The 17761-nt window shown below is 42.9% G+C and overlaps 1 protein-coding gene across 6 annotated transcripts in view; it reads right to left on the bottom strand.

Moving 5' to 3' along the window:
- The window catches only part of mical2b (microtubule associated monooxygenase, calponin and LIM domain containing 2b), a 59635-nt gene that overhangs the window by 29469 nt on the left and 12405 nt on the right, over positions 1-17761 (bottom strand). For 3 of the 6 annotated variants that reach the window (XM_047802221.1, XM_047802220.1, XM_047802222.1), the window contains exons 3-19: positions 17293-17500; positions 16706-16822; positions 15923-16024; positions 14124-14279; positions 13007-13107; positions 11375-11632; positions 10926-11041; positions 9832-9958; positions 9646-9736; positions 9201-9348; positions 7965-8164; positions 7607-7713; positions 6501-6557; positions 3580-3708; positions 1745-1861; positions 1212-1574; positions 528-626 (exon numbers count right to left, since the gene is read on the bottom strand). In XM_047802221.1, coding sequence (XP_047658177.1) covers positions 528-626; positions 1212-1574; positions 1745-1861; positions 3580-3708; positions 6501-6557; positions 7607-7713; positions 7965-8164; positions 9201-9348; positions 9646-9736; positions 9832-9958; positions 10926-11041; positions 11375-11632; positions 13007-13107; positions 14124-14279; positions 15923-16024; positions 16706-16822; positions 17293-17500 — 2496 coding nt within the window. Of the gene's footprint in view, positions 1-527; positions 627-1211; positions 1615-1744; positions 1862-3579; positions 3709-6500; positions 6558-7606; positions 7714-7964; positions 8165-9200; positions 9349-9645; positions 9737-9831; positions 9959-10925; positions 11042-11374; positions 11633-13006; positions 13108-14123; positions 14280-15922; positions 16025-16705; positions 16823-17292; positions 17501-17761 lie in introns of those variants that run through there. The other 3 variants (XM_047802223.1, XM_047802225.1, XM_047802224.1) reach the window with 3 other exon arrangements.

Below are 17761 nucleotides of genomic sequence, written 5' to 3'. Positions count from 1 at the left end.
ACAAACAAGAAAAGGGGGGAAAAGATAGAAAGAAGACAGTTACATGCCTTTCTGCCTGAGGGATAAAAAGAAAGGGAGAGAGAGAGAGAGAGAGAGAGGGAGGCACACACTGTAGGTGAGGTGAGCAGCCATGCTGAAACTGGACTAAAGTGATCTCTGCCATGAACACACACACACACACACACACACACACACACACACACACACACACACACACACACACACACACACACACACACACACACACGTGTTTGCATTGTAGCCACATGACTCAGGTAATCCTCCCTCAGCTGTCTTTAAAGTCGCTTTGTGTTTCTGAAAATTAATACACAATCCACATGCAACAAAAGTTGGTGAGTCTGGAGTCACGACTCCCACACGACGACAGACAAACAGCAGAAAACATTAGTTAGTCATCCCTGGTGACTGGACCGTACCATCTCCAACAAGGATTAGGGGTGCAGCAGGACAGGCAGGATTGTACCACGACATTCCAAACTGAGGTTCAGCAAACCTCTTTCCGTCACCTGAGCCGGTGTGCCGGAGAACAGGAAGCTCAGTTGCTCCGCTCGCTCTCTTATACTCTTTCTGCTGAACTCTTGTGCGCTTTGACTCTGCACTTTCTTCTGCGGTGACGCAAACAGGAAGAACGTTTCAGAGGGAGAAGAAAAAGAAAGCGGACTTTTCTAATCTACAGCACGTTTTGCTTCGTGCAATAGCTTCCATATTAGATTAGCTACAATTGTGACCACAGGGTAACGGACTTCTGGAAGTCTGTGAACACTAATATAGGAAAATACGTCTGATCTGATACCAATCTGGTTACTTGGCTAACAGTTATCTGAGCCACCGATGTCTTTTGAAATACGACACGGGCTGGAACGTCGACAGAAGGTCGTCTGTAAGGTGTTTGGTTTCATATTAAACAGAGTTTAGCTGGCAGGATATCAGGATCACTTGCTGGTCTAAACCCCTGAGGTGGAACACTGGTGTGGTAGAAGAAATTAGAACGTGAGATCAGATTAGTGCGGTTTATGTTAATGTAGCTACCGTACGGTATAAGAAAAGCGATTTGCTAATGTTTGTAAACATTCTGTTAAAAACGGTGAACGGAATGAATCGCGCTCACAATGACGTTCCCGTAAAGACCCATGATGCATTGGGAAGCGAACGGAGTCTAACTTTGGTATCTGAAAGGTAGCTGTATTCACCTGAGCGCTTTTGTCCTCCACAATCTTCAGTCGTTGCAGAGCAGCTGTGGAGACCAAGGGGGTTTCTGAGGACTTGCAGGTGATCGCGCTTTGCTCTTTGGGGACGAGGACATGCTTCGGAGTTGAACGTTGTGCAGCTGAGACAGAAAGACACTGAAGACTGGATTGAAGTTCGGGAGCTGAGGGTTTAGAGTCTTGAGTTGTTTGAGAAGTTAACGGAGATTCTGGTGACTGAAAACCTGTCCGATCCTCCGTGGTGGTGGTGGTGTGAAGTGACCATACTTGAACTTGTTGGGTTTCCAGGTGTCCCAGTTTGTTTCCAGGCTGCATCTGAGACTCCAGGAGTCTCAAGTAAGGAGACGGCTGGAAGCAGGCATATGGAGCAACGTTCAGACATGGGGAACTGAAAGAACCGAATCACATTCACACACTGTCCATTCAATCCGGTGGAAGTGCGATACTCGCCTAGCAAACTGATGAATGTACCTGGTAGTGATGGCATGCTCATGTGCACAAGTCTAGATTGAGCCTACCTGCCACTTTGGTTTGGGAGAAGCAGGAGGAGGTGAGGACTGCTTGGGTTTAGCGAACCGAGGGTTTTCGGTCATGTCCAGAGAAACAGGCTTTCCTGAACTCGAATCGGACTCCGACTGATGCGCAAAGACCGAGCAGAAACAGAGAGAAGAGATGAAGGTGATATAAAAATTATAATATGGAACGAGTACGAGTCTCCTGCAGCTAACTCTGATAGACCTTACTTATTTCCACTCGGCAACAAAAAAAAATAATTAATTTTTACCCACATAAAAAATAAAATAAAAAGTAACTCAAAGTACCATAAACCTAAAATGGGGGGGAAACAGAAAACTGGAGTAAAACAAATGAGAGGACATTTCGAGTAAATCAAAAAGGATTATAAAAAGAAAATTTTAAATAAAAAGGACAGAAAAAAGAAGGAAAGAAAAAAAAAAATGTATTCGCACCGTGAATAAAATGAGAAAACTTTGCATTGTTTCAACCGTATTTGTGATGAAGTCGGGGTCACGACTTCATCCTGATTAGCTGATCGAGGGCCAATCGGTGAAAAAGGTATTATTCAAATTATGAAAGCGCACATTTAAAAAAAAAAAAAGTTCTGGTCCTCTCCTATAGACGTAGAGTTTTAGAATACTGACCGACTGGAATGAAATACAAATCTCACAAAACAACTTAACGTTTGTAAACCTTGAAAAAAATAAACAAAAAACAAAAACCAAATCAATCTACATCCAATCAATTATTTCCAAGACCTTATGAAATCTTAAAATGGACCAGGTTTATGGTTAATTCCATGATGAATCAATCCGTCACATTAATGAGGAACCACTGGACTGAGCCCGTAGTGAGACGTAGCCCACTTTATCTCGCTACACACACATAGCTATTCAGTTAGGATCGTCACCTCGGCTGAGACGGAGATGCTCTTTTCCTTCCGTGTATCGCTCCTGAATATGGACAAGTAAGGAAAAGTTTCTATTTCTCCAGTGGAAAGTGTCTGGAATTAAAATAAAAAGTCAACAGGACACCAAAAAGCCTCACTGGCTTTCTAATGCTAATCTGGGGATGAGCTACAGTTAAGAAGATCTGCGAGAGAAACCTAAAGACGATTTTAAATTTTAAAGTTAATATTTTTAAATGAACTTTAATTGTATACATTCATTTATTTATTATTATCCCTATTTTATCTTCTTCTTCTTATATATTTATTTCTTTTTGTTTCCATACTCCTGTAAAGCTGCTTTGAGACAATGGGAATTGTTAAAATCGCTATACAAATAAATTGAATTTGAAGTTTATTTGATTTTATTTCACACATTTAAGTACATCTAATATTCATCTTGGATTTCTGTATCACATTAATGTTTATATCGATTCTTTTTGTTGTAGGCATATGTTCTGTAAGGCGCTATACAAATAAAATAAATTAGAATTCTATTTAAAGCTACAGTATCTAACGGTATCTAATTTGCTTCCTGATATTTAGATTTCTGTAAAGCAAGGAATGAGTGACCGAGGACGAGACTTTTTATCCGTTTATAAGAACATTTAAAAGTCGTGGACCTTTCGGTTCCTTCGGTATCTGTTCGTTGACGTGTTTGGATAAGTGTAGGATGATGCAGAGCCTGCTACATGTAGAGCTACAAAGGAACCTCTCCAGAACAATACCCCGCTTCACCTCAGAGTCGGATTATATGGTTTATTAAAGAGCAGCCGTTACATAAGCAGTCCTGTACTGTATGCTCACAAGTCTGCATGTTTACGAATGGCTACCTTGACATAGGAATAATAAAAGGACAGATACAAACCGACTCAGGAAGAGTTACAGTACCTGTCGACGTAAGACACAGCTAGGTGCGTTCTCCTCAAACTTGGCTTGAAGCTGAGTTGCCATGGAGCGCACTTTATTCTCCTTTTGCTCGCCCTCCTCCACCGCAGTCGACGTGCTCTGTTTGGACAGCTACAAGACAGACAAACATCATGTCGTATACGGTTTACATGTAAAGGAGAGCAGTGCGCAGTATACACATATGCAGTGTGTGTGTGTGTGTGTGTGTGTGTATAGATTCTGTACAAATGGAGGAACTTTAAGACCATCGGTACATTCCCAGAAGTGGACAACCAATAAAGATCACTCCGACGTGTAATAGTCTGTTGGGTCATAAAAGGACCACAGAGTCCAAGCAGCCAAGCAGCTAGAGGTTTATGTTTATGAGTCGGTCATCAGGTGAACACAGGACATCCTCGATGTGCAGGGCAGTCTCACAAGGACAAAGCCACGACGCTCCACAAAGAACATTGCTGCCCATAAAGTTTGCTAAAAGATCATGTGGACAATCCAGAGGACTATTGGAAAAGAAAATTTGTGGAGAAAACAGACCTAAATAAAACGATTTGGTTTTAAAAAGAAAAACGTTATTTTTAGAGAACGGAAAATACCGACTTGCAGTTTAAGGCTCTTTGAAACATGGTGGTGGTAGTATCGTGCTTTGGGGCCGTATTGCTGCATCTGGGCCGGGGCAGCTAGTCATCATTGATGGAACGACAGATTTAGAATTATACCAGTGATATCTAAATGAAAATGGCAACGCATCTGTCCAGGAACTGAATCTCGAGAGCAAATGGGTCGTACGCAAAGACGACGATAACAAGCACCCTAGTGTGTGTGCCAAAGAATGATTTAAAAAAAAAAAAAAAAAAAACGAACAAAAGATAATGTCTTAGAATGGCCAAGTCAACGTCCTGACTTGTGGAAGAACCTGAAGCCAGCGGTTCATGTGAGGACAGCCACTAAAATCCCAGTGTTGAAGCTGTTCTCTGCTGAGGAATGGAAGAAAAGTCTAAGCTGTTGTGCAGGACTGATCAAAAGCTACCGGAATCGCCCTTGGGCAGCATCACAGATCTGTAATGTTGGATCATTTTTCTCAAGGATTAAATAAAGGATTATAACATTGTTGGCTCATTTCTTTGCTTGTGTTCACTTCGTTTACTTTTAGGACTTCGTTTAATTTTGGGTCATATTTATGCAGAAATATAGGAATTTGTAAAGGTCCACAAACTTTCAAACACTGTATATTTATATACACACACACACATATACAGTTCTGTTCAAAATTATTCACCCCCCAATGCTGTAAATGGTTTTAGGGAATTTAGTGTACATTTGTAATTGTATTCAGAATAAAATCCTACAAGGACTTCTTAAAGAACCATATGCAACTAAAATGACAATTAGTTTTGTAATACAGTAGTAAATGTTTCTTTTGTGAATTCTTCATTGACAATTATTCAACCCCTTAAAGACTACCACTCTGAAGAACAGAGGTTCATTGAAGTGTTTTCAATCAGATATTGAAAACACCTGTGGATGTCAGTGAGCAGCAATAAAGCCTAATAAGCACCAATTAGGCAGCTTTAAAATGACTGTGATACTCAGCTCCTTCTAGACATTTACTGGTAGAATTACAAACATGGTGAAGTCAAAAGAATGGTCCAGGAAGACAAGAGAAGAGGTGATTACTCTTCACAGGAAGGGCAATGGCTATAAGAAGATTGCAAAGATGTTAAACATACCAAGAGACCCCATAGGAAGCATCATTCGCAAATTCAAGGCAAAGGGCACTGTTGAAACGCTACATGGTCGTGGCAGAAAGATGATGCTGACTTCGACTGCTGTGCGCTACCTGAAGCGTAGAGTGGTGAAAAGTCCTCGTGTGACTGCTGAGGAACTGAGAAAAGATTTGTCAGATGTGGGTACTGAAGTTTCTTCTCAGACAATACGGCGCACCCTGCGTAATGACGGCCTCCATGCCAGAACTCCCAGGCGCACCCCCTTGCTGTCTCCAAAGAATAAAAGAGTCGACTGCAGTATGCCAAAAGTCATGTGGACAAACCACAGAAGTTTTGGGATAGTGTTCTGTGGACTGATGAAACAAAATTAGAACTGTTTGGGCCCATGGATCAACGCTATGTTTGGAGGAGGAAGAACAAGGCCTATGAAGAAAAGAACATCTTGCCTACTGTGAAGCATGGTGGGGGGTAAATCATGCTTTGGGGCTGTTTTGCTTCTGAAGGTACTGGGATGCTTCAGCTTGTGCAAGGTACCATGAATTCTCTTCAGTACCAGGAGATATTGGATGACAATGTGATGCAGTCCGTCACAAACCTGAGGCTTGGGAGACGTTGGACCTTTCAACAGGACAATGATCCCAAGCATACCTCCAAATCCACTAGAGCATGGTTGCAGATTAAAGGCTGGAACATTTTGAAGTGGCCATCGCAGTCACCAGACTTAAATCCGATTGAGAACCTCCGGTGGGACTTAAAGAAAACAGTTGCAGTGCACAAGCCTAAGAATGTGACTGAACTGGAGGCCTTTGCCCATGATGAATGGGCGAAGATACCCGTAGATCGCTGCAAGACACTCGTGTCAAGCTATGCTTCACGTTTAAAAGCTGTTATAACTGTAAAAGGATGTTGTACTAAGATTGAATGTCACTTGGGGGTTGAATAAAACTGATAATGATGTGAGCTCAGAAAAGACATTTGTGGTTATTTCATTATAAATGTTATGTTATATTTGTCTGACCTACATGTGCCTCTTTGATTTAATTGTAAGCAGGATGACTGAATAATCAAAATCAATGTCAAACCGACCAAAACAATCAATTTCAGTTGGGGTTGAATAATTTTGAACACAACTGTACAGTACAAATGTGTGTGTGTTGAAGGCAAGACTTCACGTAAACGCACCTCGTCCAGGTAGCTGATGCCTTTTCTTCTCTTCTTGTCGTCTTCGACCTTGTCATCCTTTGAGAAACAGAAATGTATAAAGAACAAGATGGACGTAAGGACATTTGTCAGGTCGTCATTGTAAATGAGAACTGGTTCTCAACTGACTCACCTGGTTAAATAAAGAAAATTAAATAAATAAAATAAACACAAACGGTATGAAGTGAGATTGAAACAGAAACAGAACTTGGCAGCCCAGACTGTAGAGTCGAGCCGTAACTCGCCCCACATCCTTCCTATTCTGATCAATCGGGGCAAATGATAAAACATGTAACTGTAGACTATAAATTTTGGCCTCCCATCTCATTCATTCCAACTTGAAGAAACTGATTATCGTATCTGTAACTAAAGCCCATGCTTAATAAATCTACTATCTTCACAGTTCTGTTATTGACAAACAAAGATGTTTGGTTTCTATGGCTTGTGGCTACACAATCATTTGATTTGAAGAACAATAACCAAAATCACATGACCCTATCCAGAAGTCTGAAAGTCTGTCACTTTAAATATTCATTCATTCATTCATTTATTTTCTACCACTTATCCAAACTATTCTCGGGTCACGGGGAGCCTGTGCCTATCTCAGGCGTCATCGGGCATCGAGGCAGGATACACCCTGGACGGAGTGCCAAACCATCACAGGGCACACACACACACTCATACACTACGGACAATTTTCCAGAGATGCCAATCAACCTACCATGCATGTCTTTGGACCGGGGGAGGAAACCGGAGCACCCGGAGGAAACCCCCCGAGGCACGGGGAGAACTCCACACACACAAGGCGGAGGTGGGAATCGACCCCCCAACCCTGAAGGTGTGAGGCGAATGTGCTAACCACTAAGCCAACATGCCCCCTCACTTAAATATAATTGCACCAAATCCTTCTGGATACCTCTGGGAATTTCAAGCACTTTCAAAGCCATGAAAATGGCCTACCATCAGAAGTCATAAAGAAAGGTGTACAAAGCTACAAGAGAGCGAGATTAGGGTGAAGTCGTGAACTTGATAAATAAATAAAAAGACAAAAAACAAAAACAAAACAAAACAAAAAAAAAAAAAAACACCTTTGGAATCCGTTTCCGGGGCAGCGAGAGATTTGTTGAGGTGTAAACAGAGTTCTTGGGCTTGGATGAAAGATCCTCATTGTTCTTGCTGGTCTCTTTGGGAGCTCCTGCAAATTGAGGATATTAATCTTTTTATTCTATGATTAACACAAAAAGAGTTGCATAAGTTTTAAGTCTCATAAGTTTCTACATACTACATGATTTGTCACTGACCGAAAACCTACAGGCTGATTTAGTCGCTTAATATTAAATGCATCTCGATAATAATTCCCAATAAACGACGTAAACTGAAAACGTCTTGACGGTATTAGAATCTACTAAATATATAGGTGTTAAACCCTTTTGTAGACCTTCCTACCTGAGGAAGATATGGAGGAGTTGCAGAACATTTCGTAGAACTTGGACAAGTAGAGCACCATGACGAGTTTGTCGGGCTCCTGCTCGGCGGCCATTTCCTGTCCTGTGATGAGCGGCTGGATGCTGAACGTCTCCTCGGCCACCTCGAACGCGAGCTGGTTGTTCTTGGCGCTGTCTGCCTCGTTCAGAGAATCAAAATCTCTGAGGAGAAGAAGAGGAAGAGGAAGAAGAAGGAGGAGAAGAAGATGAACAAGGGTCAATATAGAAGGTCTTAATCCACTAAATACTAGAATGTTTGTCCTAGTTTGTTTTTAATGCGTTATATACAGGTACATAGGACATAAGGAATCACTTTTAGTTTTCTGACACAAGACTAACTGTTACTCACATTTTGTCCTCTAGGATTGCTTTTCACCAAAATGGTATAGAAACTGATTTCTTCCACTTAATAAATAAATAAATAAATAAATAAATAAATAAATCAAGGAACTCAAAATAATGGTCTTATAATTCTAGACACCATCGTTTTGGGAAAAAAAAACGAGTCATAGTTAAGGCGCTTAGTAATTTCAAGATACTGTTGGTATTGTTGGGAGACATGTTGGGAGACATGAGTGTACATGGGCTGGTTGTGATCTCTGAGACGGTACGGTTCTGACATACAGTAAGAGCGCGTCTCAACATAATGACTCATCTTCTAATTATGACTTAGTAACTCAAAATATGGCTTGGGACCTTAATTAGGCTTTAGTATCTCAAATGTGACTTAATTATGCTTTAGTATCTTAAATATGAATCATACTTGAGATGCTAAATCATAATTATAACAGTATCTCATAATTAAGATTTAGCCCTATTCGGACGGGACTAGTTTTCCAAACGACGTTTGAGTTCGAATTTTTTTCAGCCGACGTCTGTCATTTCGTGTATGGATTCGGACGGGACTAACATCTCTGTTAGAGTGTGGGGTGTGTGTCAGCGTTAACTGGCATCCCGTGTCCAGGGCGTATTCCTGCCCTACGCCTAGGATTCATGGGATAAACTGGGATCCAGTGTGGCCTTGGACCAGGATAAAGTGCTTACTAAATGTGTGTGAGTAAGAGTGTGTGAGAGTCACAGTGTACAACATAAGCTGTTATGAGAAGATAAGCTTGTGTGTACATGAATTTGTGTTTCTCACTGTTAACTGAATGTGTGTGTGTGTGTGTGTGTGTGTGTGTGTGTGTGTCTCGCTCACATGAGGTCTGGGCGCTGGTGGTGGATGAGGGCGCACAGGGCGAGGCCGCTCCTCCAGGATGTAGTGAGGTCAGTAACATGCACTCCTCTGTATCCTTCAGTCTGCTTCTGACACCACAGCAACAAGCGACTGGGCCGCACCGCAGATTCTGACCACACACACACACACACACAAACACTATATTTGTAAGCACTGACTTACTAATTATTGCTCTGCTTACACTCACCCCTAACTTTAGCCTCAAGTACTATGTTTCTTTTTACACACACACACACACACACACACACACACACACACACACACACACACCCTCCTACAGAACAATTTTAGTATTCACGTACAGATATTTTAGGATGCTGAACACCTGCTTGTGAAACTTAAATGGCGTTAAAAAAAAATCCCCCTTAAACTCATGTTGTAGTTGATGTTTATAACCCGTCTTCACCTTTCCTGGAGATATTGACGGACCTGCGCGTGGGTCCACTACGCTCCAGGGAACATGGGTTCTGCTCCCCGTTGATGTATAGATGCTTGACCTGCAGTGACGCAGAGATGGAGTAAAGTACAGAAAGATGATTCGAAGAGAGAAGAGGCGCGAATGATACGTGAACGCGTATAGCGTGAGCCTCACCTGGTGTGGTCGGACGCAGGTGGAGTTGAGGTTGGGGTAGCGGGTTGCAGGGTCGATGGTGTGCTGCTCAAAGTTCTTACTGATGTTTTCGGCTGTGGTTTGAGGCAGAAGCCTGTAGATGCTCTCCCTATCATGCGCAACACCATCAACATCTCTGTTACCATCAAATCCAAAAGAATCCACACCCACACTTAAAATCATTCCCCCCTGGGTCCTAGTGAACCCCATGTATAGGAATTACTGGGTTATCTTGCGTGACCTTTCACACTGCCCATACTTCACCTGGGATTAACAAACCCTGGAACTTCATAATCTGATGTTTCACACACACAGTCACTCACTACCCTGTCTTAACATTCTTATTTACATATTTGTGCTGTCAAAAATTGTGACCGGATAAAATACAGCGTGTGACCGCTTTAATAAACAACTTGTCTAAGTAGTGATATTTTACAGATTTATGTATCTAGCACTCGAGCTTGTACTCTGTGTACCTAGGGCTGGGCGATACAGCTGAAAACCGAATCACGATATCAGTGTTTAATATTGGTCATTATCGATAATTATTGGTATTTTTTATGACCCAATTAAAATAAGGACCAGGAGAAAATATTCCATTTAAACATTTTTTATTTTGAACTTAACCTTCCTCTGATCAGAATCCCCTCAGTTATTAAGACAGAAATGTCAACAACCAGGAAAACTCAAATAATTACAATGTAAACATAAGTCTGAAGTCACGATGAACACTTAACAATTATCTCTTAATATTTAAGGTGCAAAATGAAAGAAAATGTAAGAAATGCTTAATAAAGTGTAATAGAATAGTGCAAAGTGTTAAATATAAACATAGAACTCAGGGATGCTTCTGGTCTGGACACCACTGCTTTAAGAGTGTGTGTGTGTGTGTGTACGTGTATGTGCATGTGTTGCAGCTACAGACACATTTTTTATTGATATAGATCACGTGTCTATCGCGATACATATCGTTATCATTTTATCGCCCAGCCCTATGTGTACCTACATTTTCCCCTATTAACGCTCACATATCTCTAAACAATCAGGACACATGCTATTTGAGATTTTACCCTGACCTCTCGGATAGCGCCTCCAGAGGGGTTTTTCCCTGAGCCCAACCCTGCACCATCCACACCGTGTCAAATGCAGCCAGGAAGCCTCGAGCACATCCGGTCCCCATGGGCCAAAAGGGCTGAGGTAAAAGAGGACAAGATGAAACGTAGGTGGGAATTTGTTCGATGGCTGTTTCAAGGCATTAAATTGAACTATAAAATGTACAAAACATCAATACATGCAACATACACTGAAATCTGCACCAGTCGTACTGTACTGCCACCAGTCTGCATTCATATTGTAGATTTTCTATACATGTCCTTTTTCTGCCTGCATAATTGAATTCTATTTTCATTGTAATTCTATTCCTAGTGTATTTTAATTACATTAATCATTTATACGGCTGACTTTTTCAGCGCAACTTTGGAGCTCATCTAACGGAGAATTAAGTCAAGTGCTTTTCTCCCTGTACCTCCAGAAGGCTGTCTCCAACCAGAGCCACCAGCAGCTGGTGTCCGTTCTTCTCCCTTATAAGCGCGGCGTTTTCCGACGCGTACATGCAGGTGAAGTCGAACATGGCCACGTCGGGCTGTCCGTAGTGGTTCATGGCGTAGTCCAGAGACGGAAGCTGGTAGTTGGTGCCGAAGTCAGCCGCCTCCCTGGCGTAGGACAGCAGAGCTTCCTGATTGACGTTGTCGCTGTGCAGCAGTCGCTCGGTCTCAATGTAGTCCTGATAGACAAGAGTAAAAAAAAAAAAAAAAAAGAACAACAACAACAAAAGGGAATAAAATCTTCTGTGGAGTTTCACGTTCATCGTTAAAGCCGATCTTCCGCCTTCGTTTCATCCTGGATCAATCTCGCTGCAGTTTTTCCCCCCAAACAGAGCAGAATCCAGACAATTTAATTTAAGACTGAAAACAAAATTATAGAAACTATTAAAATACTTATTAACATGAAGGACGGCGTTTATTCCCTCTTACTTAACCACAAGAAACAAAAGAGTCATAAAGTAGAACTGGTCGTTAAAGATGGATAAAAAGATAAAGATGGAGAACGTATAACAGAGAGAAAAAGATGAAGATCTCTCGTATACAGAATATGAACATCAAGATGAAGATGTAGCGGAATAAGAGGATGAAGATGAAGATGGAGAAGATGTAGCGGAATAAGAGGATGAGGATGAAGATGGAGAAAATGTAGCGGAATAAGAGGATGAGGATGAAGATGGAGAAGACGTAGCGGAATTAGAGGATGAAGATGGAGAAGATGTAGCGGAATAAGAGGGTGAGGATGAAGATGGAGAAAATGTAGCGGAATAAGAGGGTGAGGATGAAGATGGAGAAGATGTAGCGGAATAAGAGGATGAAGATGGAGAAGATGTAGCAGAATAAGGATGAAGATGGAGAAGATGTCGCAGAATAAGAGGATGAAGATGGAGAAGATGTAGTGGAATAAGAGGATGAGGATGGAGATGGAGAAGATGTAGCGGAATAAGAGGATGAAGATGGAGATGGAGAAGATGTAGCGGAATAAGAGGATGAGGATGGAGATGGAGAAGATGTAGCGGAATAAGAGGATGAGGATGAAGATGATGTAGCGGAATAAGAGGATGAGGATGAAGATGTAGCGGAATAAGAGGATGAAGGTGAAAATGTAGCGGAATAAGAGGAGGAAGATAACTGAGAACAAACGGCAGAATAAGAAGACGACGTTCTAGTAGCATGTGCAGATGGGGAAGATAAAGAATACAAAGACAAGCAAGATATAAAGATGATGATGATGATGATGATTTGGCAGAATAAAATAAAATTAGACGCAGCGCATCAACAAACATACATACTGTGAATCCCAGAAATGTCTAAATGCAATATAGTAGCGTGTGTGTGCCACGTGCGTCACTGAAAATAACTGTGTGTGGAAGTAAAAATCCAGCAGATGAACCTGAGTGGACTTCCTGTTAGATTTCAACAACATCTAACATCACACACTAGTCCTCTCGGTGAGACACACACACACACTCACACACTCACACACTCACACACTCACACACTCACACACTCACACACTCACACACTCTTCAGTAAAAGTAAAAACCTCTCCTTACGTGAATAATGACCCCTTTATCCAGCAAACTCTGCTTCTTGGCCGTCATGACGAAGTAGTGCGTGTTGTCCTTGTAGTAGACGATATTCTCCAGATCGATCCCTGTTTAAACACAACAACAAACACGGTCGTTATCTGCCCCTGGAGATAAGGGTTTATACTGTGGGGTAGAAACCGTCACCTTGACTCATGCTCCTGACTTTAGCACTAGAGAATTTCCCATCTAATTATCACGTGTGTGTGAGCAGTATAAAAGAAACTGATGCACAACAACAAGACAGACTTCAGTGATTAATGCAAACAGGAGATAAATCATTAAGCTGCTTTCCATCTGATCGTCAGGAAGGAAAGAAATGAAGCTTGATTTAGATCCTACAGGAGTCTGTTTTATAGCTACAATGAATGAAGTGGAGATGCATCAATCACATCATGCAGTACACACAGTAAACCCTATCCCTCTGTCTCTCACTCTCTGTCCGCCTCCCTCTCTGTCCGCCTGTCGGTCTGTCTCTCTCTCCCTCTGTCTGTCTCTCTCTCCCTCTGTCTGTTGGTCTGTCTCTCTCTCCCGCCGTCTGTCGGTCTGTCCCCCTCTCCCGCCGTCTGTCGGTCTGTCCGTCTGTCCCCCCCCCCCTCTCTCTCTAGGTCTGTCTCCCTCTCCTTCTGTCTGTCAGTCGGTATGTCTGCCTGCCTCTCTCTCTGCTGGTCTGTCCGTCTCTCTCTCTCTGTCTGTCGGTCTGTCTCCCTCTCTCCCTTTCTGTAGGTCGGTCTGTCTGCCTGCCTCTCTCTCTGCTGGTCTGTCCGTCTCTCTCTCTCTGTCTGTCCGTCTGTCTCCCTCTCTCTCTCTGTCTGTCGGTCTGTCCGTCTGTCTCCCTCTCTCCCTTTCTGTCTGTCGGTCTGTCTGTCTGTCTGTCCGTCTGTCTCCCTCTCTGTCTGTCTGACAGAGAGAGAGAGAGAGAGAGAGAGAGAGAGAGAGAGAGAGAGCGCCAGTCTGTCTGTCTGACAGAGAGAGAGAGAGACAGACACAGACAGACAGACAGACAGAGAGACGGTCTGTCGGTCTGTCTGTCCGTCTCCCTCTCTGTCTATGCTGGAACAGAACAGAGATGTTGAGAACTTGCCTGTCTCCTCCTTAAGCTCAAGGAAGAACTTCTGGTTGAAGATGAAGGCCACGCCGCTGATCTCCTCCACTTTGGCTTCCGCTGTGGTGTTGCGGTTGACAAAGTTGGCGGTGATGGCGATGGCCAGCTTGCCTCGAAACTCCTTCCTTTTAAAACCTGGAGTAGTGAAGAAGAGGGAGAAGGAGAAGATGATGAGCAGCAGGAACAGGAGAAGCAGGAGAATTAAAATGAGAGAAAGTATGAAGAGAAAAAAAAATGAAGAAGAAAATATAAAAAACAACAAAAAGCAGCACAAACAGAAAACCTGATTGGAAATAAACTTCTGGTCTGAAACACTGGTCTATATTGCGATCTGCCTCCTGTCAATCATTTCATTCAGACTTCAGAGGTTTCGGGTGTCGGAGGCACTTCCACCCCTCCGGCTCCTCTCCGATTGACTGGGGCAGTTAAAGACTAAACCAGGAAGCTTTAAAAGAGCTTAATTACAGACCACCATCAGCCTACAGGGTTCAGTCATCAAACCATCCACAAGACCTTTGAAATATCAGGCACTGATCCGACACCAACGAATAGCGGTGGATCGGATATTAGAGGAAAACAAATACACGTTTCATCCCCGAGGCATCCAGAGATTGTACCAGCCGGTACCATTTGTGTTCCGTGTCGAAGATTTTGGACCTTCGCTGAGATGAGGATCCTGAGACATCTAGAGATGTTCCAGCTCCGGTTAGACTGTGTGATACTAAAGAGGAGATGCAACTCCATGTGGTCTTTGAGGACAACAACCTCCTCAACCGTACAACATTTATCGTCAGACTGTATATTTATAATCACATTAAATGCTTACATGCTCCATCCTAAACTCCTGGAACAGGCGCTCAATTTTCATGAGGTGAGAAACTCTGAGAAACCCGACACACTGTGATCTGACTGGACATTTCTTTAAGCTCCCACTGGATCAGATAAGCCTTATATCATTATGACTTTGAGAGAGAGCTCATTCTGTGCTTCTTTGACTCGATCCTTCACAAACAGGAAACTCATCTATGCGTGGGTCTATTTTTTTTTTTTTATCTCCAGACGAAACGGATGCTTTGTTTATTTAGATACAGCCTAAAAAGGCGCAGGACTACTTCCTGTATTTCTCAGTACGCTGTGTTTAACGGTCAGGTTCTGTAAATGACGTTATTCTACTTCGTCGGTGAAGCCGAGTTAGACCTTTGTGCTCTGATGGGATTGATGAGAGAGCGTGTAATATTTATGCCTGATAACTTCACCCTGAGCTGTTAGATTCCAGGAGCAGGAGAGGCTCATAATGACTTTCCACTGATCAGGAAATCCAGCATGGAGGCTAGTGGTGTTGGATGGAAATCTTGTGCTACCTTCATGCTTACGGTGACTCGCAGCGACAAAGCGACCTGATGACTCCCGGTGACATGGGCGACGGTGACCGTATGCGACAAGATGTGGGTGTGTCCAGCGATAAAGACAAGCTGTGTGAAGTTGACAGCTACGCAAATATCTCAGTGCAGTGGATAATGATGGGAGTGAAGACGGACTTGATCCGTGTGCTTGCTGCTTCTCCATCATCTCGTATAATATGCCTCAGATACACACTGCTGAATTTAATACACAGATGCCAAATTGCCGTGCAGAACGTTTCGTTTCTAGCGGCAAGAAAATAGGTTTGAACGCCACCACCCGCTGATAAATGTTAATTGCCATGGCAACCAGAAGTACGAACGCCTCCTGGCTGCTTCGTAGCATGGTGACTGCTGACTCGTGGCGATAAAACTCACCGTGTAGCGTGCTTCTGCGTCCGTCCGCTCCTATTAGCACGTCAAACTCGTAGTCAGAGATGGGATGACTAACGGGTGACATTTCTGCTCTCCATCCCTGCCCTGCAAACACACACACACACACACACACACACACACACACACACACACACACACACACACACACACACACACACTTCATGTACGTATAAATAGCAAAACATAAGTACACAGAGTTCGGACACAAAAACGCCAGACCTCTATGATTCCCAAACACTACATATCTAGCGGTTCAGGCCGACCCCGCTGGTGCACAGGGGACTAAATATAGCAGAGTATCATTAGCAGCTTATCATCTGCACGCTATGCAAGCTCTAAGTGGCACTGACGTAAAAACCTTCTCCGTATCATCTTTAACGAGACGCTCTATGTTCCTGTGAAATGTTTGAAGAATCCTGGAAGCCTTGAAACACTACAGAGGAGTACAGAAGCTCCTCAAACAGACTTTGGGACTATATTCACGCTCTGGGACGTGTAATTAATACATTTGTATTTAGGTTACAAATACATTTTACACACTCGCGAAATGGTTCTGAGGAGTGCATGTGGGATTTCTTCCTATATGAGCAAAAGTATGTGCCCCCCTGACCATCACACCCTTACAGTATATGGCTCTTCCCCACTGAACTGGAAACACATAATTGTAGAGAAAGTCTCTTGATGCCTTTGTGCTCAAAGCAATCTCTATATAATAAAATACTGTACGTTTGGATGGGGGTGGCTCTTTTGGGCGAATCTGCTTACCAACGCTGTCCTGCTTTTCGGGTGGCTCCAGGAGTTTGACAAACTCTGCGTTGACATGAACTTCCACCCCGACGATGAGACTCACCTTCAGAAGGATCAGCTGCAGCTGACGAATACCTAAAACACACGACAAAACGTGCAGCAGAAAACCTGATTAAAGGACTGCCGACTCATTATAATTATTATAATTATTATTAATATGATGACACAAAATGTTGCTAGACTTTTGACGGATGCTTCCTTAGAAACCAGCACATTTGCATTATTGTCTGGCAGAGGCATGATATTTTTTGCATCTTCTTTGACTTTCAGGGGAGTGGCCTAATCTTTACAGAAATATACAGACACACACACGCACGGCTTACAGATTAAATGTCAAAAAGACATCATGTCAGAAACAATTTCATAACAAATTGTGGTGTATTTTTCACACACTCTTTCCTGTACTTTACTGTATGACTTTCAGAGTCGCATAAAAATGAGTCATTATTGTGATCAGGGGTGTCGATATTTATGCAACCCACTACCTCTTTATTAAATCTACTGCACACGGTTTATCTGATGACACACGGACAGCTTGCACTTACTGATATGGTCTATGGCTCCGGCGCAGAACTTGCCGTAGAACTTCTTTGCGCCGAGGTTTCTGAGGTCGTGGATGGTGTAAGGCCAAAGATGGAGGACGTTGTTCCTGGAGAACGTGTCCCTCTTCTCGATCACCACCACTTTGGCTCCGAGAAGCGCCAACTCGATGGCCGTACGCAAGCCGCAGGGGCCCCCGCCGATGACCAGACACTGCGGAGGAGAAACCAAGAGAAAGCAGAGAAGAGAAACTTGTGCTGTTTGTCATACAAATGTTTCACGATCGCGTCATACATGTCACGATCGCGGTCCACAGAAGAAGAGACTGGTCCATGTGGTTCAGTAAACCACTAATAACTCTGTTCTACTCAGACAGATAGTTCAACAGATATTCTCAATTTTCTCATTAAGACTCCACAGCTTATATTAACCTAACGGGGTGAACAAATCGGTTTCATCCATATTGACTTCCCG

The sequence above is a fragment of the Tachysurus fulvidraco genome, chromosome 17, assembly GCF_022655615.1.
Source record: "Tachysurus fulvidraco isolate hzauxx_2018 chromosome 17, HZAU_PFXX_2.0, whole genome shotgun sequence".
NCBI lineage: Eukaryota > Metazoa > Chordata > Actinopteri > Siluriformes > Bagridae > Tachysurus > Tachysurus fulvidraco.
The sequence above is the reverse complement of the archived record's forward strand: the minus strand, read 5'-3'. Positions and strand labels throughout refer to the sequence as shown.